This window comes from Salvelinus alpinus, chromosome 23 (genome assembly GCF_045679555.1).
Source record: "Salvelinus alpinus chromosome 23, SLU_Salpinus.1, whole genome shotgun sequence".
Classification (NCBI taxonomy): Eukaryota; Metazoa; Chordata; class Actinopteri; order Salmoniformes; family Salmonidae; genus Salvelinus; species Salvelinus alpinus.
Window position 1 is genome coordinate 43,039,381 of NC_092108.1, and position 25,519 is coordinate 43,064,899.

At 41.4% G+C, this 25,519-nt stretch overlaps 1 protein-coding gene across 4 annotated transcripts; it reads left to right on the top strand.

Moving 5' to 3' along the window:
- Positions 1-22,011, top strand: LOC139551093 (NACHT, LRR and PYD domains-containing protein 3-like). 4 transcript variants are annotated; one of them, XM_071362488.1, is made up of 9 exons: positions 1-412; positions 7,833-8,116; positions 8,400-8,579; positions 11,264-13,130; positions 14,235-14,402; positions 14,730-14,903; positions 16,939-17,103; positions 17,237-17,377; positions 20,149-20,286. In XM_071362488.1, exons 2-8 carry the CDS (start codon positions 7,849-7,851, stop codon positions 17,373-17,375), a joined length of 2,961 nt encoding a protein of 986 aa, XP_071218589.1. In that variant the 5' UTR covers positions 1-412; positions 7,833-7,848; the 3' UTR covers positions 17,376-17,377; positions 20,149-20,286. The 4 variants fall into 4 exon arrangements, with proteins under 4 accessions (XP_071218589.1, XP_071218590.1, XP_071218587.1 ...); XM_071362486.1 differs by having other exon boundaries at positions 14-412; positions 17,334-17,377; positions 20,149-22,011; XM_071362487.1 differs by lacking the exon at positions 1-412 and adding an exon at positions 433-1,516 and having other exon boundaries at positions 17,334-17,377; positions 20,149-22,011.
- Positions 22,012-25,519: the final 3,508 nt, after the last annotated feature.

A 25,519-nucleotide genomic window follows, 5' to 3' on the forward strand; every position in this document is an offset into this window, starting at 1 on the left:
TAGTAGCGCAACAATTGTAATGAGAAACCAAAAGTAAAGTTTCTGGTGATCATAGCGATCTGACTCCCTCCTTCCGTCTGAACTTGGAATATTCCTGTTCCCAGGCTTGGGCCACTGACCCTTAACCTAGTTGTTCTGTGTTGTGTACTAGTCTAATCATTTGAACCTTGATGGAATAACCATTTTAACCTACATATGGGCTGACAAGAAATCAAGAAAATTAGCAAAACTCTTAATAAAGTTCACAAAAATTGGATGAATAGAACCAAGTGTGAGAACACCCTAAAACTCACGACAAGGCAACTTTAAAGACTGTAAGATCTGCTTCCTGATTATAGTAGTTTCCTGGCCGTGTGGTTATTTTTGAGAACCCAAGGCAGAATATGCTGCTTTAAAGAGAAGAGAGAATGAAGTAAGTAAACTTGAATATTACTATTAACAGAGCAAGACAGAGGTAATACTTAAATATAAATGTGTACATAGTATTGATTAATATTGTGGAACCCTGCTCACATTTCCCCGATTTCATGAAAGGTTACTAAATATTACTTGACGAGAAAGTGAACCATTACTGAATGGAACATTTTTAACTTTACATGTAAGTCAATCAGAAGTCAAAGTCAGAGCTTTACATATGTGTTATTTGTTCATCACCCCATGGCCCCGACATTGCGTACAAATCCCCCAAACCCCCTTGATTTCCTCTCAGCCAGTTTCTACTGGCTGTGACCTAGCATTTGAACGGTTTGGGCTATTACCTATATGACCCCATTCCTGAAAGCTAAGACTGGTATATTTCCGATAAATATGATATGATTCAAGTGTTTGTCAGTAGTTGAGTTCCATTTCAGGGTGAGTAGTACTGCTTCTTAAAGTGAGAGCTGGTTTTATACGGTTATACAGTATCTTTAGACAATATCTAAGATACAACAGAATATACAGATTTTTAGAGAATAGAGAATAATGTGTCTGTTCACTATAGTAGGCCTACATGCCTCTTACCACAGTTTGCAAAAAGACAAACACGTAAAGATCCCAATCTTACTCTTTGTTCCTTAAACTGTTAATCATTACAGTCCAAGCTTAGTCTAAGCCGGGAGGGGGTGGTATACAATGTTTATATATAATTTTGGGGGGGCATTAATGCTAATAGCCCATACAAATACATTGAGTAACAGATTCACTACATGGAACAACAGATAGTCCCCCCACAAACAAAAAATCTATAGGAAGTTTGTTCTGAAGTGTCTGACCTACACTACCTGTCAAAAGTTTTAGAACACCACTCATTCAATGGTTTTTCTTTATTTTTACTATTTTCTACATTGTAGAATAATAGTGAAAACATAACAACTATGACAAGTCTCTGAATGTCCTTGAGTTGCCCAGACAGAGCCCGGATTTGAACTCGATTGAACATCTCTGGAGAGACCTGAAAATAGCTGTGCAGCGACGCTCACTATCGAACCTGACAGAACTTGAGAGGATCTGCATCAGAGAAACTCCCCACATACAGGTATGCCAAGCTTGTAGCGTCATACCCAAGAAGACTCGTGGCTGTAATCTCTGCCAAAGATTCTTCAACAAAGTACTGAGTAAAGTGTCTGAATACCTATGTAAAGTTGATATTTAAGTAGTTTTTTTTTTACATCTGCAAAAATGTTTTTAATTTATCGGGTATTGTGTGTAGATTGATGAAAATTTCTTTTTTTTGGTCCATTTTAGAATAAGGCTGTAACGTAACAAAATGTGGAAAAAGTCTGAATACTTTCCAAATGTCTTTACCCAGAGGATGACGGAAACTAGTGTCCTCCGGCTATACCATGGTGCTACCCAAGAGAGCGCAGTTGAGGCTACTGTAAACCTTCATTGCAAAACAGTGTGTTTTAATCAATTATTTGGCGGCGTGAATATATACTTAAAGTGTTTTTTAATAACCATGTAAGTCTCTCTCGGACAAGGGGACTTATCAATATATTCGGCTATATACACTACCGGTCAAAAGTTTTAGAACACCTACTCATTCAAGGGTTTTTCTTTATTTTTACTATTTTCTACATTGGAGAATAATAGTGAAGACAAACTATGAAATAACACATATGGAATCGTGTAGTAACCAAAAAAGTGTTAAACAAATCAATAGCCACCCTTTGCCTTGATGACAGCTTTGCACACTCTTGGCATTCTCTCAACCAGCTTCATGAGGTAGTCACCTGGAATGCATTTAAATTAACAGGTGTGCCTTCTTAAGTTAATTTGTGGAATTTCTTTCCTTCTTAATGCGTTTGAGCCAATCACTTGTGTCGTGTCTTTGCTATCGTTAAATTGAAGACTTATAGTTTTTATCAAAGATTCCTGTAATTAGGGATTACGCGATCACTTGAGTAATAACGTAACTAATTAACTATGAATTCGAGGGCACCAGGGAAAGTTATTAGATTACAAAGTTATAATTTCCCAATATAACCTTTCAGATATTTTCATATCTGATCAATAGTCCTCTAATTAATGATTTATTTACTTTACCTCACGTTAGTCTCATTCCAAACGTCGTAAATTGTTGATTATCTGCACGAACCCAGTCTTCACTATGAGTCATCCATACATCAATTGTCTTAAATCATTTATTTATTACTAACTAATTAATTCACAGAAATGCATAAACAAACACACAAACTTAAAATAGTTACATGAAATGATAGGAGAAATATGCCCTAGTGGGCTGAACCGGCATAGCAGCTTGTTAGACAAAGGAAAAATTGGCGTTCGACCAAGAAGTCACTACAGAGTTCATAATTATAACAATTGACATGCTAATCCTTTACACATGAACGCTCACTCATTCGGGAACAATTGCAATCAATATATATATATTTACGCTCATTGTGTGTCGTCTTGATCGTTGGAGAGAAGTTCGTTTTGTTGGAGTTCCTTCTGTCGTAGTTATTGTGGATTGTTCAGAGTGACATTCGTTGTAGAATGCTTGTTTCGGCGGTTGTCTTTCTTCGCGTTCAATGATACCGAATTCCTAGCTGCAGACTAGTAGTCAATATCAAAACTTGTTATTATTAGTATAAGAGTTTTAACCACGTGGTATGGTTAAAGATTCAGCAATGTTACATTAACCTTTGTTCTCCCCATTGAGGATAAACATGGTCTAATGGTAATTTCTCAGAGTTGGCTTTTATTCGGATAGCAGAGAGGGGCTGTCCCATGGTCTCTGACCCAACTGGCTCAGGGGCGGGTCCTCAAGTTCTGTGAGGTGGAAGAGAATTCCTTTGTCCTGAAAGTTTACCCTCTGTCTAATACTGTTGGGCCATGAGGAGATTCTCAGGAATTTACGACCTCTCTGTGATCACCGCATGGGTTGTGGTAGGAAAGGGAGAGGCAGGGAGAGGGGGATGGGGTTTGCAGTACCCAAGCAGGCAACATCATGACACTTGTGTTGTGACAAGGTAGGGGGGTATACAGAAGCCCTATTTTGGTAAAAGACCAAGTCCATATTATGGCAAGAACAGCTCAAATAAGCAAAGAGAAACGACAGTCCATTATTACTTTAAGACATGAAGGTCAGTCAATAAGGAACATTTCAAGAACTTTGAACGTTTCTGCAAGTGCAGTCGCAAAACCCATCAAGCGCTATGATAAAACTGGCTCTCATGAGGACCGCAACAGGAAAGGAAGACCCAGAGTTACCTCTGCTGCAAGGGATAAGTTCATTAGAGTTACCAGCCTCAGAAATAGCAGCCCAAATAAATGCTTCACAGAGTTCAAGTAACAGACACATCTCAACATCAACTGTTCAGAAGAGACTGTGTGAATCAGGCCTTCCTGGTTGAATTGCTGCAAAGAAACCACCACTAAAGGACACCAACAAGAAGAAGAGACTTGCTTGGGCCAAGAAACACAAGCAATGGACATTAGACCGGTGGAAATTTGTCCTTTGGTCTGGAGTCCAAATTGGAGATTTTTGGTTCCAACCTGCATGTCTTTGTGAGACGCGGTGTGGGTGAACGGATGATCTCTGCATGTGTATTTTCCACCGTAAAGCATGGAGGAGGAGGTGTTATGGTGTGGGGGTGCTTTGCTGGTGACACTGTCTGTGATTTATTTAGAATTCAAGGCACACTTAACCAGCATGGATACCGCAGAGTGAAGGAAAAGAAGCCAACAAGTGCTCAGCATATGTGGGAACTCCTTCAAGACGGTTGGAAAAACATTCTAGGTGAAGCTGGTTGAGAGAATGCCAAGAGTGTGCAAAGCTGTCATCAAGGCAAATGGTGGCTACTTTGAAGTATCTAAAATAAACAAATGTTCTAACACTTTTTTGGTTACTACATGATTCCATATGTGTTATTTCATAGTTTTGATGTCTTCACTATTATTCTCCAATGTAGAAAATAGTCAAAATAAAGAAAAACCCTTGAATGAGTAGGCGTCAAAACTTTTGACCGGTAGTGTATATAGCCAAATATTTTGATCAAAGTCCCATTGTCCAAGAGAGATTTACATGGTTATTATAACACTTTAAGTATATATTCACATCCTCAAATAATTGATTAAAACACACTGTTTTGCAATGAAGGTTTACAGTAGCCTCAACAGCACTCTCTGGGGTAGCACCATGGTGTAGCCGGAGGACAGCTAATTTCTGTCATCCTCTGGGTACTGTGCATTCCCAGAGGATTGATGAATAAATCTTCATCAATCTACACACAATACCCGATTTTAAATAAAAAAACACTTTTGCAAATGTAAAACAAAAAGTCTTCAGACACTTTACTCAGTACTTTGTTGAAGCATCTTTGGCAGAGATTACAGCCTTGAGTCTTCTTGAGTATGACGCTACAAGCTTGGCACACCTGTATGTGGGGAGTTTCTCTGGTGCATCTCTGCAGATCCTCTCAAGCTCTGTCAGGTTCGATGGTGAGCGTCGCTGCACAGCTATTTTCAGGTCTCTCCAGAGATGTTAGATGGGGTGAAATCTGGGCTCTGGCTGGGCAACTCGAGGACATTCATAGGCTTGTCCCGAAGCCACTCCTGCGTTGTCTTGGCTTTGTGCTTAGGGTCGTTGTCCAGGTGGAAGGTGACACTTTGCTCTGGAGCAGGTTTTCATCAAGGATCTTTCTGTACTTTGCTCCGTTCATCTTTCCCTCAATCCTGACTAGTCTCCCAGTCCCTGCCGCTGAAAAACATTCCCACAGCATGATGCTGCCATCACCATGCTTCTGTTAAGATATTTTATCAAGGTTTAAGATAAATGATTCTACCCAGAAACCTAACCATTAGGATTAGAGGTTATGTAGCATGTACGGGGGGGGGGGAGAAGGAATGTCTGTGTGTGTGCCTAAAGAAAACTAAGTGGATCATTAACCTATGTTTGAACCGACTAAGCTATAACTCTGTGGAGATAAGGGAAGACAGCAAAAGCCCCTCTAGGTTTTCCGTATCTGGGGGGGACTGGAACTGTCAGCTAAGTGGTAATAAACTATGGTGAGACTTCAGGAGATAATCCAGATATTGGGTGTAAGGTATGTGCGTTGGTGGGTTGGAATGGACTTTTGGTCAGCTTTGTCCTTGTCGGGGAAGAGGAGGGACATTTAGAAAGCTATGACGCTGTGTGTGATATATAAGCTAATGTACATGTTTTTTTGAATGGAGCTCTCTCGAGAATAAACGCTATTGATTAATTTGGTGGCTGGTCTTTGTCTATTTTATGCAAATAAGGATCTTACAAATTCTTAGAAATGGACAGAGTGTTTGCTTTGTTATAATAATAATAATAATTAATCAGCTTCACAGTAGGAATGGTGCCAGGTTTCCTCCAGACGTGACGCTTGGCATTCAGGCCAATGAGTTCAATCTTGGTATCATCAGACCAGAGAATCTTGTTTCTCATGGTATGAGAGTCCTTTAGGTGTCTGTTAGCAAACTCCAAGCGGACTGTCATGTGCCTTTTACTGAAGAGTGGCTTCCGTCTGGCCACTCTACGATAAAGGCCTGATAGGTGGAGTGCTGCAGAGATGGGAGAATCTTCCAGAAGGACAACCATCTCCACAGAGGAACTCTAGAGCTCTGTCTGAGTGACCATTGGGTTCTTGGTCACCTCCCCGACCAAGGCCCTTCTCCCCCGATTGCTCAGTTTGGCCGGGCGGCCAGCTCTAGAAAGCTTGGTGGTTCCAAACTTCTTCCATTTAAGAATGATGGAGGCCACCGTGTTCTTGGGGACCTTCAATGCTACATCATTATTTTGGTACCCTTCCCCAGATCTGTGCCTTGTCACAATCCTGTCTCAGAGCTCTACGGACAATTCCTTCGACCTAATGGCTTGGTTTTTGCTCTGACATGCACTGTCAACTGTGGGAGCTTATATAGATAGGTGTGTGCCTTTCCAAAGCATGTCCAATCAATTGAATTTACCACAGGTGGACTCCAAGTTGTAGAAACATCTCAAGGATGATCATTGGAAACAGGATGCACCTGAGCTCAATTTTGAGTCTCATAGCAAAGGGTCTGAATACTTATGTAAATATATATTACAAAATAATAATATTTGCCTACATTTCTAAAAACCTGTTTACGCTTTGTCATTATGAGGTATTGTGTGTAGATTGAGGATTTTGTTTTATGTAATCAATTTTAGAATAAGGCTGTAACGTAACAAAATATGGAAAAAGTGAAGGGATCTGAATACTTTTCGAATGCACTGACTTCATTGTACATTGACTTCAATACAAAACCTAGGAGGCTCATTGTTTTCACCCCCTTCCATAGACTTACACAGTAAGTTTGACAACTTCTGCAGGACATTCTCCAACCTATCAGAGCTCTTTGTGCATGAACTGACATGTTGTCCACCCAATCAAAGGATCATAGAAAGAATCTAGTACTGAAAGCATAAGCTACAGCTAGATAGCACTGCAGTGCATAAAATATGGTGAGTAGTTGACAGAGAGAGAAAGACACTAGTTGAACAGTTTTGAACAAATTAATTTATTCAAAAATTAAGGAGAAGCAAGAGAGAGAACGAGAGAGAGAGCTAGCTATTATTATTTTTTAAATTCACGTTCACTTTCTTAGCTAGGGAATGCAGCTAGCTAGTTTAGCATAGTCAAACACCCTGCTCAAACGGAGATGCTATGTTAGCTATCTGGCTATGGCTATCCAACACTAACTTTTCCAAGTCAAGGTAAGTTTTTGGTTTTATAAAATGTATTGCCACCGGGGCCCACCGGTGTAACTGCTAAACTGCTTGCTGTACACTGTACTGCATGATTGTAGCTGGTTTACTAACGTGTTAGTTCTAGTAGCTATGTTGACTATGACGCTAGTTAATATGGTGACAATGATGTAGGCTGTGTGTAGCAGTTAGCAGTTATGGTATGAAGTTTGGCATTTTTCTCTCGACCTGTAGCAACCTGTAGCAACCTCATGATGGGTATAGGGAAAATGAGCATCATGTAGTAGCTAGCCTAAACCTATTAATGTTACATTGAGCTGGGTGAATGGAATATACAGTAAATGATAGTCATCCAATATGCTGTAATAGAAATAAGGCCTTGATCAACAACAACAACAAAAAATGTCCTCCCCAATCTTAAATGGCACCAACCGCCACTGCTGCATACTTAATTTTGCTTGTTCAAGTTGGCTATCCATCCCCATTTTTAAATAGTGCCCCTCATCCAATTGCCAAAGACATGCTCCTCCAAACGATTCAGTCCGCCAATAATGCCATATCAACAGCAGATTGACACAATTGACAGGGGCCTAGTATTTTGTGTTTTGTGTGAACGTTATATACACATTTAACTTGATCTGTTGTTTAATAGTGTCAAGTGATCGAAAATGGACACCTCATCATCTGCTCCACCCACACCTGTCCCAGAGCGGTTGCTAGCTATTCTACAACAACTGACCAGTGAGGAGTTGAAGACATTTCAGTGGTACCTGAAACAGCCTGTTTCGGATGGCTCATCTACCATCCCAGTTAGCAGGCTGGAAAATGCTAAAAGAGAGGACACAGTGGATCAGATGGTGCATACCTATAGGGAAGCTGGTGCTCTGGAGATGGCACACCATATTCTGCAGAAGATTAAACGGAATGATCTAGCTGGTAAGTTAAAGACCGACTGTAAAAATAGCTCAGGATTCATACTGTATGCTTGAGCCTGTAATCATTCTAAAATGCACATTTGATTGAAACCAGACGTGTTTGCCGACTAGGAGGGAAAGAGTTGTTTAAGGAGGGAGTATATTTTCTTTAATTGCGCCCCCACTACCCCTTTCTTTGGAGGACCACTTTAATCATACATTATTTAGTCCCTCCAAAATAAAACAAATGCAGACCTCATTGACTGATCAATACATCAATTTCTGTACATTTTTGTTTTATCTAGTTCCAATGTCAGGGACAGAACACCAAGCCATAGCAGGAGTATCAGCCACAGCAACCAGGCCCGACCTGAACACAAGCACCGTACCAGTTCAGGATGTTCAGGATGCTTCTGCAGATCTCTCCAACCACACTGAGTCTGGAGACCATGTTAAGGAAGATGCTGTTAACTCTACAGATGATGGTAAATAACATAACATCTCACGCTATGGAGAGAGGTATTCAATACAACTATATGTCTTCAAATTTATAAAAAAAAAAAGAAAAGAAAAAAAGTTTTTGCATTCGCAGAATGTAGCGTTAAAGGGTTGTATTTTACAACTTAATATTAGATAGACTGCTTTCAGGCTGAGGAACTATGGGCTGTGATTTTTGATTTATTTATGGTTCAGTTTTCTTTAAAACAGCCACTACAAACTTCAGCTTACTTTCGCCACTGCTACGAAAATATTTATGGGAGTGATAACAGGCAGTGCCTGTTAATAATTTCATGGCCAAATCACTTCCATTGGTGTGTAACTAGCGGTGGCTAAAGTTAGCTGAAGTTTGTATTGGCTGTTTATAGAAAACCAAACCATGGATTAGTTTATTTTGGCCCCACGCATCTCAAGTTTGTATTCTGTCCTTAATAATAAATCAGTCCCTCCAGGATTTCGCAGCGTTTCTTTTAATATACATTTGCGGGCAAAAATGATTTTATCTGCTGCGACAATTCTGACATCTTGCAAGGCAATTTGCAATTTTTGGTGTCCAATTTGTCATGACAATGCACTGTCAGAGGAATGAGTTTGGAGACGTGTAGCTTGAGCAAACGATTTGAATGGAGAAACGCGTCATGGCTAATCCGATGTGAACCAGATGAACAGGCTTCAGCAAAGGAGGACGTCAGTATGGTCGTATGAGATTGTTGGACTGCGATAGCATCTGGTTGTGGCGGAACCGTGGGCTTGGGTATGAATGGTGACTGTGTCATGCAAGGGAATCCCGGTAGGAATCTCGACAATGGCCGAAGATCAGGGAAGCTTTGGGACGTGGAGGTTTTACTGCTTGATTTGCTGGTGGACCGCAGCCGAGAAAGGAGATGGTTGGGACAGTGGGGCAGAGGAAGTTGCTGTGTTTTATGGTGGCTTGGCGGTGTTGAGGGGGGTAGGTTGTGGATGTAAGCAGCTGAAGCTGGGAGGTTCGGTTCAGGGAGAGTCGTACTGCTGGAAGCTGCTGGGGCGTCAGGGGAAGCTGCAGGGACGTGAAGTCTGTGTTGGATGACAGGTTGTAATCTGTGGAGTGAGAAACCATGTCCGGAGCTGGTTTGGGCTGAGTTGGTGGTTGTGGAATGACTATACGGCAGTGGAGGTGGCAGGGAATGACATCATGGTGGACCTCGGGAGCATGGTGTTTCCCAGGTTGGTGGGCAACATGCGGGAGGTGGATGTTGTTGTAGCGCCGGGTAGGAAGGGCAGCTGTAGTAAATCAAGATAACAAGAGAGAGAAAAACAATGGCAGGACATAATGATGGCAGAAAGCCAGTCTGAGTCTAAATAGTATGGTGGACAATATATGGTTGGTTGAAATTAGCATAATCCAACAATCTGATACAATATATGGCTGCCCTCATGTGGGCTGTTGTAAATGTGACCCTGGACAATACTTAAATGAATGGCATAATGAAATGTGCAAAACGGCAGAGCTTTTATCAAACATTACTCTTAATATGAAAGAAGAGAATACGGGATTGTGGAGAGAAATTCTTAGAACAGATTAGATTCTGCATCAAGATGATTTACTTGACCGACGATGGATGAATAGCCGAGACTCCGATGCGATGGTAGGCGGCACGGCCTCTCGGGTCCACCGAGGAGCAGGGCATGCAGCTTGCGTGTACCCGGGAGATGTGCTGGTGCGTTCGGGGAAGGGCCGTGAATAGTAGAGAAATGCGCTCAGGAGAGCGTGCTGGTGCAATCTTGAAAATGAGCCGCGGACGTGCCAGATGCAAAAATGTCTCTCAGGCCTATGGCAAAACATGAACAATAGCATGAGATGAGCTATAAAACACCACATTTTTCTTTCTGACCTATGGCAAAAACCGTAGAATTGCAGGAAATTAGTTTTAAAACTGCAAATAAGATCTTAGCCTCATTACAAAATGTGTAGAATAACTTTATAAAACTGCAAATTTTTGCAAAATATGTTGAAATGAAGGAAGTTAGCTGTTTTCCTAAAAAGGGGGGGGCCCCCTGGGGGCCCCAAATGGGGTAGTCCAGCCCTGACAAGGAGTTCTAAATTGTTTGGTTGTCAAAAGCGGAGGAAATGTAAATTGTTTCATGTGTGGTCTTTCCTCCCGAACTTTAGTTACGTTACAACACACAATTCTGTAGTTTGGCTAGCCACTGGATGGCTCTGAATGCACTGTCAGCATTCAGTCAAAGCTGTTAAACCACTTCTGGACCTAACTAGTGTTTGCAAATCTTATTCTGATGTTGACAGCAGTTGAGAGTTATATTCAGATACAACTAACTTAGCTGGCTAACATACATCGAGAGAATAAGTTATATTAACTTGCTAGCTAGCGTTAGCAACATTTTCCAATTGTGGCCAATGAGCTAGCTAACCAGCTAGCAAACAATGCAACAAAAGTATAATTTCAGAATAAAATAGAAAAATACTCCAAAAAGCGCTGCATTTCAGGAATCACAGTCGCAAGTACCCTTTGTGCACTGTTCAATTATTAAGCCACTTAAACAATAACTTTTTTCAAATGAAAACACCTCTTTGGCTTCGCAAAATCACGGAGGGACTGATAATTGAGTCGCTAAATACAATCAAACCTTGATTATACCTAATCTTAAACTGTAATTGTTTATCCATTGTCAGGTCCGTCATATGAAGATGTTGAGAAGTACCGACGTAAATTCCAATACAAACTGAAGGAAAAAATTCAGCATGTTTTCGAGGGGGTGCCAAAACAGGGAAATAAAACACTTCTCAATAAGATCTACACAGAACTCTACATCACAGAGGGTGGAAGTGAAGAGGTCAATAATGAACACGAAGTAAGACAGATTGAGATCGCATCCGTCACACCAGCGGCGACAGAAGAAAAGGTGATCGAATGCAATAACATCTTTAAATTTGTAACTGGACAAGACAAACCTACCAGAACTGTGCTGACGAAGGGAATCGCTGGCATTGGAAAAACATTCTCTGTACTTAAGTTCATTTTGGACTGGGCGGAAGGAAAAGCAAATCAAGATATCCAGTTCATATTTTCACTGCCTTTTCGAGAGCTAAATTTGGTGCGGAAGAAAATGCTGAGTTTAGTGGATCTTGTTCATGAATGCATCAGAGAGGCAAAAGTGATTGAGAAGGAATTTCTCTATCAGATTTTCACAAAATTACAAGAATCAGGAAACCCAAACTACAATGAGAGCAAGTACAAAGTTCTATTTGTCCTTGATGGTCTAGATGAGTGTCGATTGCCTCTAAACTACAAGAAGAATGATAGCTGGGATAAAGCTACAGAGCCAACCTTAGTGGATGTGCTTCTGAAATCCCTCATCAATGGGAATCTGCTTCCCTCTGCTCGCCTCTGGATAACCTCCAGACCTGCAGCATCCAATCAGATTCCTTCTGGGTGTGTTGACCAAGTGACAGAAGTACGAGGGTTCAATGACACACAGAAGGAGGAGTACTTCAGGAAGAGATTCAGTGATGAGAATCTGGCAAACAGAATCATCTCACACATTAAGACATCAAGGAGTCTCCACATCATGTGCCACATACCAGTCTTCTGTTGGATCTCCGCTACAGTTCTGGAGCGCATATTGAGTACAGATACGAATGGAGAAATACCAAAGACTCTGACTCAATTATTCCTTGGTTTACTGGTGTTTCATGCTAAACAGATGAACGAGAAATATAATGAGAAAGACGAGGGAGATCCACACTGGGATAAAGAGAGCATTATGGCACTGGGAAAACTGGCTTTTCAACAGCTAAAAAATGGCAACCTAATTTTCTATGAGTCAGATCTGCAAGAGTGTGGCATTAATGCCAGAGAAGCTTCGGTTCGCTTGGGAGTGTTCACACAGCTCTTCAGAGAGGATTATGGGCCGTTCCAGGAGAAGGTGTACTGCTTCGTGCATCTGAGCATCCAGGAGTTTCTGGCTGCGTTGTATGTCTTTTTATCATTCAACAACAACAATGTAAACCTAATGAACAAAGACCTTTCTGCCATCAGAAAAATTCTTGGGAAGTTTACATTAAAACCTGCCTTCACCTTTCACAAGAGTGCTGTGGATAAAGCCTTACGGGGTAAGAATGGACACCTGGACCTGTTCCTCCGCTTCCTTCTGGGCCTCTCACTAGAGTCCAATCAGTCTCACTTACATGGCCTACTGACACCGACAAGGAGCACGAGAAGCAGCTCTCAGTGCCACGAGCAAACAGTCAAGTACATAAAGAGGAAGATCAGAAAGAATCACTCTCCAGAGAAGTGCATCAATCTGTTCCACTGTCTAAATGAACTAAATGACCATTCACTGGTGAAGGAGATCCAAAACTACCTGAGCTCAGGAAATGTCTCCAGTGAAGAACTCTCACCTGCACAGTGGTCAGCTCTGGTCTTCGTGTTGTTGACTTCAGAAGAGGAGCTGGTTGTGTTTGATCTGAAGAAATACTCCAGATCAGAAAAGGGGCTTCTGAGACTGTTGCCAGTCGTCAAAGCCTCCAGAACATCTCTGTGAGTTGAAAACATACTATGTTATAAATTGTCAGTCATAATTAAATTATATTATACATGTGAAGAGTTTATTTCCAAAACGCGATATCCACCAATTTCACGTGTGTTTTTTCATCAGAAATGATTGCTTATGGGCACCTTCATGTGTGTGTAAAATATTACTGTTCTCTAATTTTTCATTCATAGATTTAGATGTGCATGAAAGTTTTTTTGATATATATCCATTGTTTAGATGGAATGGAATGTTCGTATCCTGTATGTTTGACTGTATAGTCAATCATACAGGATACGAACATTCCATCCCATGTGGTTGTCTCACCTAGCCGTCTTAAGATGAATGCACTTATTGCAAGTCACTCTGAATAAGAGCATCTGCTAAATGACTAAAATGTCAAAAATTTAAATGTTTTACAGATGTTATATTACTGTATTGATTTTTTTTATAACACACACCACCGTTCAAAAGTTTGGGGTCACTTAGAAATGTCCTTGTTTTTTAAAGAGAATAAAATGTGTCCATTTAAAATAACATCAAATTGATCAGAAATACAGTGTAGACATTGTTAATGTTGTAAATGACTATTGTAGCTGGAAAAGGCATATTTAAAATGGATTATCTACATAGGCGTAGAGGCCCATTATCAGCAACCATCACTCCTGTGCTCCAATGGCACGTTGTGTTAGCTAATCCAAGTTTATCCTTTTAAAAGGCTAATTGATCATTAGAAAACTCGTTTGCAATTATGTTAGCACAGCTGAAAACTGTTGTTTTGATTAAAGAAGCAATAATACTGGCCTTAGACTAGTTGAGTATCTGGAGTATCAGCATTTGTGGGTTTGATTACAGACTCAAAATGGCCAGAAACAAAGAACTTTCTTCTGAAATATGTCAGTCTATTCATGTTCTGAGTAATGAAGGCTATTCCATGCGAGAAATTGCCAATTTCTTTAAACAATAAAATCTAATCTAAAAATCTAATGGATATATAGCGTTTTGGAATTAAACTTTCCAATGTTCATTATTTTCCCAATTTGATCAAAATATAAGCTACTTTTTCACTAGATTTGTATAACTGTGATAAATTAGTATTTTACCTTTCATAGGCTGAATGGATGTAACCTCACAGAGAGATGCTGTGAAGCTTTAGCCTCAGCTCTCAGCTCCTCCCACCTGAGAGAGCTGGACCTGAGTGACAACAGCCTGACGGATTCAGGAGTGAAGCTGCTCGCTGTTGGACTGGAGAATCCGCACTGTAAACTTGAGACACTGAGGTTAGTTTTCCTGTATTAGTTCACATTTGGATAGTTCTTCAAATCCACATTTATTCCCCTTTCAACAATATCAGACTAATGTGTTTGACCTCAGCCAAATGTAAATGTCATAGTTAGGCTACTTAACTACATAAGAGAAAGTTTGATTTCAGATCTATTGTACAGTATACAATTGTATTTAAAAAAATTACTTTCAAGATGCAGTACTTATTATATGAAATAATGTGATCAATAATTATCATATTTTAAGAGATTGAGGAAGACATACAAAGCTTCCATTTCCCACTTTCACTACTAAACGATTTAGACTCATGATACACTCTGCAGGTTGTCATTTTGTGGATTCACAGCGAAATGCTGTGCTTCTCTGGCCTCAGTTCTAAAGTCGAACTCTTCAAACCTGAGAGAGCTGGACCTGAGTGACAATGACCTGCGGAATTCAGGAGCGGAACTGCTCTCAGCTGGACTGGAGAATCCACACTGTAAGCTTGAGACACTGAGGTCAGTATTCCTGCATTAGTTAACTAGTTCTTATGTTAAGTATAGAGGACAATATCGGACTAATATGTCAGCTGAATTTAAACTTTTTCTACATTTTGTTACGTTTCAGCCTTATTCTAAAATTGATTAAATAGTATTTTTTCCCTAATATAAGTATTCAGACCCTTTACTCAGTACTTTGTTGAAGCACCTTTGGCAGCGATTACAGCCTCGAGTCTTCTTGGGTATGACGCTACAATCTTGACACACCTGTATTTGGGGAGTTTCTCCCGTTTTTCTCTGTAGATCCTCTCATGTTATGTCAGGTTGGATGGGGGGGGGCGTCGCTGCACAGCTATTTTCAGGTCTCTCCAGAGATGTTTGGTCGTGTTCAAGTCTGGGATCTGGCTGGGCCACTCAAGGACATTCAGAAACTTGTCCCAAAGTCACTCCCTTTGTCTTGGTTGTGTGCTTAGGGTCGTTGTCCTGTTGGAAGGTGAACCTTCACCCGAGTCTGAGGTCCTGAGTGCTCTGGAGCAGGTTTTCATCAAGGATCTTTCTGTACTTTGCTCCGTTCATCTTTCCCTTCATTCATCTTTCCCTCGATCCTGACTTGCCTTCTAGTCCCTGCCGCTGAAAAACATCCCCACAGCATGATGCTGCCACCACCATGTTTCACAGTAGGGATGGTGCCAGGTTTCTTCCAGACGTGACGCTTAGCATTCAGGCCAAAGAGTTCAATCTTGGTATCATCAGTCCAGATATTCTTGTTTCTCATGGTCTGAGTGTTCTTTAGGTGCCTTTTGGCAAACTCCAAGCAGGATATCATGTGCCTTTTACTGAGGAGTGGCTTCCGTCTGGCCACACTACCATAAAGGCCTGATAGGTGGAAATCTGAAGAGATGGTTGTCCTTCTGGAAGGTTCTCCCATCTCCACAGAGCTTTGTCAGAGGAACCATCGGGTTCTTGGTCACCTCCCTGACCAAGGCTTCTCCCCCGATTGCTGAGTTTGGCCGGGCGGCCAGCTCTAGGAAGAGTTTTGGTGGTTCCAAACTTTTTCCATTTAAAGAATGATGGAGGCCGCGGTGTTCTTGGGGACCTTAAATGCTGCAGAAATGTTGTTTCCGGTCCCCAGATCTGTGCCTCGACACAATCCTGTCTCAGAGCTCTACGAACAGTTCCTTCGACCTAATGGCTTGGTTTTTGCTCTGACATGCACTGTCAACTGTGGGAGCTTATATAGACAGGTGTGTGCCTTTCCAAAGCATGTCCAATCAATTGAATTTACCACATGTGGACTCCAATCAAGTTGTAGAAACATCAAGGATGCTCAATGGAAACAGAATGCACCTGAGCCCAATTTCAAGTCTCATAGCAAAGGGTCTGAATACTTATGTAAATATGGTATCTGTTTTTTATTTGTAGTAAATTTGCACACAAAAAAACTTTTCACTTTGTCATTATGGGGTATTGTGTGTAGATTGATGAGGTAAACTGTTTTATTTAATACATTTTAGAATTATCTTATTTTTTTTTTTTACCTTTATTTTACTAGGCAAGTCAGTTAAGAACAAATTCTTATTTTCAATGACGGCCTAGGAACAGTGGGTTAACTGCCTGTTCAGGGGCAGAACGACAGATTTGTACCTTGTTAGCTCGGGGATTCGATCTCGCAACCTTTCGGTTACTAGTCCAACGCTCTAACCACTAGGCTACGCTGCCGCTCCTCAGTAAAAGGCACATGATATCCTGCTTGGAGTTTGCCAAAAGGCACCTAAAGAACACTCAGACCATGAGAAACAAGAATAAGGCTGTAATGTAACAAAATGTGGAAAAAGGGAAGGGGTTTGAATACTTTCCAAATGCCTTGTACTTAATTGCATAAAAAAGATTGTCATAAATTAAGATGCAACATTTATTAAATTCTAATATATTTAATTATATGTTTTCCAATTTATTTTTTAAATACAAATGTCACATTTTAAGTGATTGAGGAAGACATACACAGCTACCATTTTCTCCACTAGAGGATGTAAACTCATGATAAACTCTGCAGGTTGTCATTCTGTGGAGTCGCAAAGAAAGGCTGTGCTTCTCTGGCCTCAGCTCTGAGGTCAAACCCCTCACACCTGAGAGAGCTGGACTTGAGCTACAATCACTCAGGAGTGAATCTGCTCTCTGCTATATTAGAGGATCCCTGCTGTAAACTGGAGAAACTCAAGTATGTTGTACCATTTTCTCATTTATTGTTAGCCAAACATCCAGTAACCAGTGTGAGAACAGACCAGTAAAGTTGTGAGAACAGATACGTTAGTGAAGTTGTGTTTAAAGCTCTTTCTTTGTCTCTGTTGCAGTGTCCATAATGCACATGCTTGCATTCATTTGTGTGTATTTGTGTGTGTGTGTGTGTGTGTGCGTGCATGTTATTCATTTGTTTTGTTTTTGCTACAGCATGGGATCTGGAGATTTCAGAACCCAACCAGGTCAAATTAAATGTGAGTGTTGATTGCTGGGATGAATAAACTTTTATCACATTCATGTCCATAACAGAAATGTATAATTTCCTTTTGTACACTTGTTCCCTGAGCTGATATCTAAATTATGGAATCTTTTTTTCCCCCTCAAAGCCATGAAAAGACATGTTCAAATGATCAGGGCCGGTTTCCCGATAAAGATTGAAATTAGTCTTAGGAGTGTTTAAACGATGCATTGTAAAAACAATAACGTCCGAAGATGTCACACCCGTTTCCCAAAACACCATGCAGTGCACTCGCTACAAATTGAAACTTAACTGTCATCCCAGGAGTTGTCCAGTGCTGAAAATTATTCCAGAATATAGGCTAAATATCTCGCTGTATCAATGAAATGTATTTATAAAGCCCTTTTTACATCAGCCAATGTCACAAAGTGCTGTACAGAAACCCAGCTTAAAACCCCAAACAGCAAGCGATGCAGATGTAGAAGCACGGTGGCTAGGAAAAACTCCCTAGAAAGGCAGGAACCTAGGAAGAAACCTAGAGGAGAACCAGGCTCTGAGGGGTGGCCAGTCCTCTTCTGGCTGTGCCGGGTTGAGATTATAACAGTACATGGCCAAGATGTTCATAGATGGCCAGCAAGGGTCAAATAATAATACATCACAGTGGTTGTAGAGGGTGCAACAGGTCAGCACCTCAGGAGTAAATGTTAGTTGGCTTTTCATAGCCGAGCATTCAGAGTTAGAGACAGCAGGTGCGGTAGAGAGAGAGTCGTAAACAGCAGGTCTGGGACAAGGTAGCACATTCGGTGAACAGGTCAGGATTCCATAGCCGCAGGCAGAACCGTTGAAAAATTGTTGGAAAGTCCACCTACGGCCAAGTCCCAGCCTTCTGGCAGAGGCAACCAGATTGTCAGCCAAAATTGCCTGATACTTGGTGGAATTCATTATGCCATCAATCTTAACCAGTGCCCCTGGACCTCTGGAATTAAAACAGCCCCAAAACATCACTGACCCCACTCTATATTTCACCGTGGGTATGAGGTGCCTCTCCTTGTATGCATCTCTATTTCGACGGTGCTTTTTGATGGTGCTTTTTGAAACCTGGTGACCCCAAGACGCCACCAAGGCCTGCAATTCTTTCACAGTGATTATTGGGGATTTTGTTGCTTCTCTCACCACCCTCCTCCCTATCCTGCGGGGCAAAATGCATTTGCATCCTCTACCCGTGAGGTTTTCAACTGTACCATATCTTTTGAATTTTCTAATAATTGCCCTGACAGTGCTCAGTGGTATATTCAATTGTTTGTGGATCTTCTTGTAGCCATTACCAGATTTATGAAGGTCGATGACCATCTGTCTCTTTTGAACTGCCAGTTCTTTTGTTTTCTTCATGGTGTTGGATGACAAAGGGATATTGCATGTGTGTTACCTCATTTTTATACCCTAGTGAAACAGGAAGTGATGTAATGGCTCAATATAGTTCCTTAATACTTAGATAAACAAAAAGGGGAATTTAATTTGTGGTTTAATTTTGGTAGATGTTATTTACAATAATCTTTAAGGGTGCCATTAATTGAGAAACCTTGATTTGGAGGACATTGATTTTTAATTAAATCAATAAATAATTTTGGTTGGTTCCATTGAAACATTAATAAAGTACAGTATTTCTCACATGCTGGTATTTAGAGTTTCTCTATAATTATTTTGTTATATTTGTTTAAGCATTGTTTGTGCATTGCCATTCAGGGGTGCCAGTAATTTTGGAGCCCACTGTATATATTTTTATACAAAAATAAAATAATAATAATAGTAATCTCTCCTCACATCAACCCTCAGCCCTTTGACGCGTGAGGCCAGGTATTTATATGCTGACTTCATCCCTCAACAAGCTTCTGTTTTGTCAGAGTCAATAATCCTGGCCACCTTTGATTGGCAGATGTGTGAAGCAAATGCTCGTGCCCACAAAACTGTTTTTCGAGATCGAGGGAGGGTGTGAGAGAAATATTCTCACGAGCTCAGCCATCCATATAAAGAGATGCCCGTGCAATTATTGAACTGGGAGAAATTTTACAGCCTGACGTCACAATCAGAACGATTGGGAACTACTTCATGCTCGGAAGATTTTTACATGACACCCTGTCCCATGTAAAAAAAATCTTCCCAGCGTGGAATAGTTCCCAATCGTTCTGATTGTGACATCATGCTGTAAAATTTCTCCCAGCGTGAAAATGTTCCACAAATTCAAACTTTGATAATGGAGGTAGGATCAGGGATGTAGTGGCAAAACAATAAGTGGGTAAACGATGATCGCCGTTCGGGTGAGTAAAGTAATGCTCCCTATACTTTCAATGTATTTTTGCGCAAAAGATACGCTCGCCGAAAAAAAAAGGTGGTTTAACGGTGTTTATGTGCGTTTAACCTCTGCTAAACCTCTGCGTTTACCCTCTGCATGATAGATAATGGCAATCATACACTGTAAAAAAAAAAAACTGAGGTGGCCCAAGTCAAAAAGATTATGTAACTAGTTCCAGCTTTTTTGATTTACCCAACTTTTTTTATTTTATGAAATTCATATTTTAGGTTGACCAAAACATTGTGGATAGTTGGGGAAAAGTTCAATTGATTTATTCAAGAGACTGTTGGAATGTTCCACTTGGACTCCTTTCTAGTTTCAGTCATGATCCAGTTAATGGACCAGACAGTGGGTTCATTTGGATATGCCCCCCCCCCCCCCAATTGTTGGATAATTTGATGAAATGTGATCAGTTATGTCTTCGTCTCCCCATTCAGATGCACGTGATCTCACACTGGACCCAAACACAGCACACAGACGCCTCTCTCTGTCTGAGGGGAACAGAAAGGTGACATGGGTGGATGAGAAGCAGCGGTATCCTGATCACCCAGAGAGATTTGGGAACTGTGAACAGGTGCTGTGTAGAGAGGGTCTATCTGGGCCTGGGCCCTGTTACTGGGAGGCAGATTGGAATGGGGAATGGGCTGTTATAGGAATGGCATATAAAGGAATCAGCAGGACAGGAGGGCGTAAAGACTGTGTGCTTGGATACAATCGTAAGTCTTGGAGTTTGGAGTCCTCTAATCACAGTAACACCACCTGGCACAATAATAACTGCACTGAGTTTCCCGTCCAATCCTCCCCTTACTACAGAGTAGGAGTGTATCTGGACTGGCAGGCCGGCATTCTGTCCTTCTGCAGAGTCTCCTCTAACATACGGACACACCTGCACACATTCCACACCAAATTCACTGAGCCCCTCTACCCAGGGTTTTATGTTGGGAGTGGCTCCTCAGTGACTCTGAGGTAAAAACTTTGCATTAAGACAGCGGCAGTCTTGTTATTATTGGTGTTTGTAAATAATGATATTCGTAGAGTGTTTTGTGAAACTCTGCTTCGGTTTGAACTCAATTACACTGAATGGAATTTTCATGGTACATATTTTGCCATGAACTTGGTATCTGTGGGACCGATTATCACAAATTCAACATGACACTGGAGATACAGTATATTACAGACACCAGGATTGCAACCCAACTACAGAGTAAAGTCAACCGGTTACTGGTAAGACAAATGCCCAGACAGACTGCTACAACTCTAAGTAGTGCTACTGGTTACACTCAGAACACTAGTGCACAAAAAACTATATCTGAAAGACTTTGAACACTGACTGTTGAAAAAAAAGACTCACAACCAAAGTGGAAAAAAGACCATTGGAGATATTATTTTTCAGTATGTATTGATATTAACTGTTGTAAGAGTGTAAGTATTGTTTATTAGGTCATTCTAACAGTTGCCGCTGTATATACTGGGATCACTGTGATTATACTATTATGTTATTTGAAGATGTCACACTTGAAATAAACTGAAAAGATGTACAGGTGTAGGATCTTAATTTGATCACTTTTGTTGCTGAGAATTTTACTGCACAGCAGGAAATGCAAACTTGTAGTGAGTTTTAAAAAGGCTTCTAAAGTCTGGAATTTGAAATTTCATCAACCCCCTACAAACATTTTCAATTCACCTTTCCCAATTCACATTTCCTGTTGCTGCAGGATTCTTTTCCTGCTGTAGCAAACGGTCTCAAATGAAGATTGCAACTGTCTCACCACAGTTTATATGACCACAACATCAGGAGTTGAGCATAAGCATACCTTTAGCAATTCATTATTCATGAATTCATTAAAAACGTATATTATTCATTCCATGTTGATTATGTGAAAGGGAAACGTATGGAGATTTGTTTAAATGATGTTTGTTTAATCCGACAACGCCAGGGCATCGGCCCACGCCAGCTTGTGAATGTATCCCGTGTGGTTCAGTTGGTAGAGCCTGGCACTTGCAATGCCAGGGTTGTGGGTTTGATTCCCACAGGGGACCAGTGTGAAGAATGTGTGAACGCACTAATGTAAGTAGCTCTGGATAAGAACCTCTGCTAAATGACTAAAATGTGATATTTAACACATCGTCAATCCAATAACATATTAGCCTACAGTACAGTAGGCCTATGTCCAATAGTGAACGGAGCATGATGCAAGAGTAAAACCTATAGTTTGTGATATTGGAGTATTTGTATTTATATTACAAAATGTTTGACCATCATGCGAATTAAATTTATGTTATGACATGTTTGACCACCATGTGAAGTGTTTGACTCTTATGTGAACTATATTTATATATCCAGGAGAAGGTACCTGGGCCCTCATTTATCAATGTTGCGTACGAACAGAAAGTTGGTAAACCATGCGTGCGATCATTTTGTAATCAAAGTGTGGGATTGACCAAGTTGTACTTATACTTGAGAAGTGTGCTTAAGTTTACGCACACTCTGACCATGCGTACGCACCTTGTGGTTAGAAAAGTCCAACTGCTAATGAAATTCCATCCACCAAATGGAGAAAGGATTGGCATACTGGACCAAATCATAAACTATGAAGAAAAAATATAATACATGAATCGTTTATTAATGTATTTCTTTTTTAGACACTTAAGCTACTAATAGTTCTCAGGGTGCTATTGAATTCAGAAACATGAAACCATTTAAGCCTAATTGAATAATAAAGTCAATTAGAAAGAGAGTGGAATGTAAGGTTGGAGGCAATTTAGTTATATAATATATAAAAAAGGCAACATTGAGGCATTGTGACTTGTCCAAAATGGCAAATCTTGCATTGCTGGAGGATCTGGCACAAGCTGCATTACGCAGGGAGCGTGTTTTCAATGAACATGCTGATTTTTTTTGCTGAGAGCGATGCTTGGCTTATTATTAGATTTACTTTTCCAAGGCATATTTTATTGTATCTCTGCAACCAACTCTCTCCAGTATTAGAAAGGAAGACGAAATGCACCAATGCCATACCAGTGAATACCCAAGTCCTCTCCACCCTGGGATTTCTGGCCACTGGAACATTCCAATTGGAGATTGAGGATCAGTCTGGCATTTCACAACCAACCATGAGCCGAATATTGCCTGCAGTCCTTCATGGCATTATCTCATTGACCCCACAATACATACAGTTTCCGTACACTGCTGTGCAACAGGCCAGAGTGAAAAGGGATTTCCATACCGTAGCTGAATTTCCCAATGTCATTGGAGCAATTGACTGCACCCACATCGCAGTAAAAGCACTGTCATTGAACAAATTCAACTTCGTCAACAGAAAAGGTTTCCATCCTGTCAATGTGCAGGTCATCTGTGATTCACATTGGGCTTTGTTGAAGGTAGTGGCCAGGTGGGACACATGATTCATTCATTGTGCAGAACAGTTCAGTCGGCCTTAACCTCCAGGAAGGAGCTGTTGATGATGGACGGCTTATTGGTAGGCGACTTATGTTTGATTTGCCCTGTTAGACCTCTACTGGGAAACAATATCGGAATGTTGTGTTCATAACTGCATGAGACCGGGTCTACCCATTAAAAACATGGCTGATGACTCCACACAAACCCCTCAAACCAACAAGAGGCAAGGTACAAGCAAGCCCACGCACAAGAACAGTGGAGCGCACCATAGGCCTGCTGAAAGGATGTTGTCTGTGCTTGTCTGGGACAGGAGGCACACTGCAATACCAGCCTAGCAAGGTTTGCCTCTGAAATTACATTCCTTCACATGCCATTACTTGAATGAAATACAGTGTGCATATTCCTTTTTAGGTTTGCTACATTGTCAAGGCTTGCAGTGTGCTCCACAACACTGCAATCAAAAATGGCATTCCACTGAATAATCCACCCAGACCTGGGGCATTCTATGTTTTGTACACTGCTCAAAAAAATAAAGGGAACACTTAATCAACACAATGTAACTCCAAGTCAATCACACTTCTGTGAAATCAAACTGTCCACTTAGGAAGCAACACTGATTGACAATAAATTGCACATGCTGTTGTGCAAATGGATTAGACAACAGGTGGAAACTATAGGCAATTAGCAAGACACCCCCAATAAAGGAGTGATTCAACAGGTGGTGACCACAGACCACTTCTCAGTTCCTATGCTTCCTGGCTGATGTTTTGGTCACTTTTGAATGCTGGCGGTGCTCTCACTCTAGTGGTAGCATGAGACGGAGTCTACAACCCACACAAGTGGCTCAGGTAGTGCAGCTCATCCAGGATGGCACATCAATGCGAGCTGTGGCAAGAAGGTTTGCTGTGTCTGTCAGCGTAGTGTCCAGAGCATGGAGGCGCTACCAGGAGACAGGCCTGGTAGCATGCTTCATGCTTTCTTCGAAAATGTAGCAGAGATGCTACAGAGATATCAATTTGGACCAGGAGACATATGGAATGTCGATGAAACTGGGGTGACCACTGTACATAAACTTGACAGAGTGGTTGGCAGACGTGGATTCAAACAAGGAGGGTCACTGACCTCCGCTGAAAGGGGAACCCTCGTCACACTGGCCTGTGCTGTCTCAGCCACAGGGAATAGTATACCTCCATATTTTATATTCCCCTGTGTCAACTTCCGCGTTCATTTCCTGATCAACGGGTGTCACGCCCTGACCATAGTAAGCTGTTTTTTCTCTGTGTTGGTTAGGTCGTGATAGTGACTAGGGTGGGTCATCTAGGTTTTTGTATGTCTATGTTGGCCTGATATGGTTCCCAATCAGAGACAGCTATTTATCGTTGTCTCTGATTGGGGATCATATTTAGGTAGCCTTTTTCCCCATTGTTAGTTGTGGGATCTTGTCTATGTTTAGTTGCCTGTCTGAACTATTTGTACAGCTTAACGTTTCGTTCGTTGATTTTGTTGTTTTGTTCAGTGTTTCATTGATTAAAAGAGAATGTACGCATACCACGCTGCGACTTGGTCTCACTCATACGACGATCGTGACAACGGGCCACCCGGGCCACCGGGGCAAATCCCTCTGGGTGGATGAAAGATGTGCACTTTGTTGACTTCCTGAAACATTTAGTTGAGCATAGGAAGTGCTAAAAGGAGAATCCCTGTTTACTCATTTTTCTCATCTGTCCATTGATGGACTCAATTATGCCAAAGAAAATTGATTATTATGCTGTCATTCCCACCCCATTATTCTCATCGGCTGAAACCCTTAGACAGGTCTGTCTACGGGCCACTAAAGAGGCACATCAACACCTCGTGTGATGCCTGGATGAGGAACAATCCCAGGGAGACATTGTCAATTTAGGGTTGGGCAATTTATTGTGGCAATCGCCTATCCTCTGGCTGCAACCCCCTTGAAGATTCAGGCTGGCTTTAGGGTGGCTGGGGTGCAACCTTACAACAGGGATGTATTTCTGGAAACCGAGTTTGCCCCATCCTCTATGTTACAGATTGCCCTATTCAGAACCCAACCCTACTAGGCCCCAGCACCAACACTGCCAGGCCCCAGCAACATTCCAGCCCTGCCAGGCCCCAGCAACAACCTGCCAGGCCCCAACACTATTCCAACCCTGCCAGGCCGCCAACACTGTTCCAGCTCTGCCTAGCATGAGCTCAGACACAGACCTGCCCAGTTCTTATGCTAGCACCAGCTCACCCTTGCCCAGCAATGCCATTGCTTACAACGGACTAGAAACTCCAGAGGACATCCGGCCATATCCAAAAGCTGGCCCCCGAAAACCAGCTTGGAAAGGAAGAAAACGGTGCAAAACAGGAATTCTAACTGACACACACAGGCACTAGAAATGGAA

What these genes read in the sequence shown, in the direction of transcription:
- LOC139551093 (XM_071362486.1), top strand. Translation starts at nt 7,849, where the DNA reads ATGGACACCTCATCATCTGCTCCACCCACACCTGTCCCAGAGCGGTTG. An exon ending in TGTTAACTCTACAGATGATG is followed by an intron (nt 8,580 to 11,263) that starts GTAAATAACATA and finishes ATCCATTGTCAG; the next exon opens with GTCCGTCATATGAAGATGTT. An exon ending in AAAGCCTCCAGAACATCTCT is followed by an intron (nt 13,131 to 14,234) that starts GTGAGTTGAAAA and finishes TACCTTTCATAG; the next exon opens with GCTGAATGGATGTAACCTCA.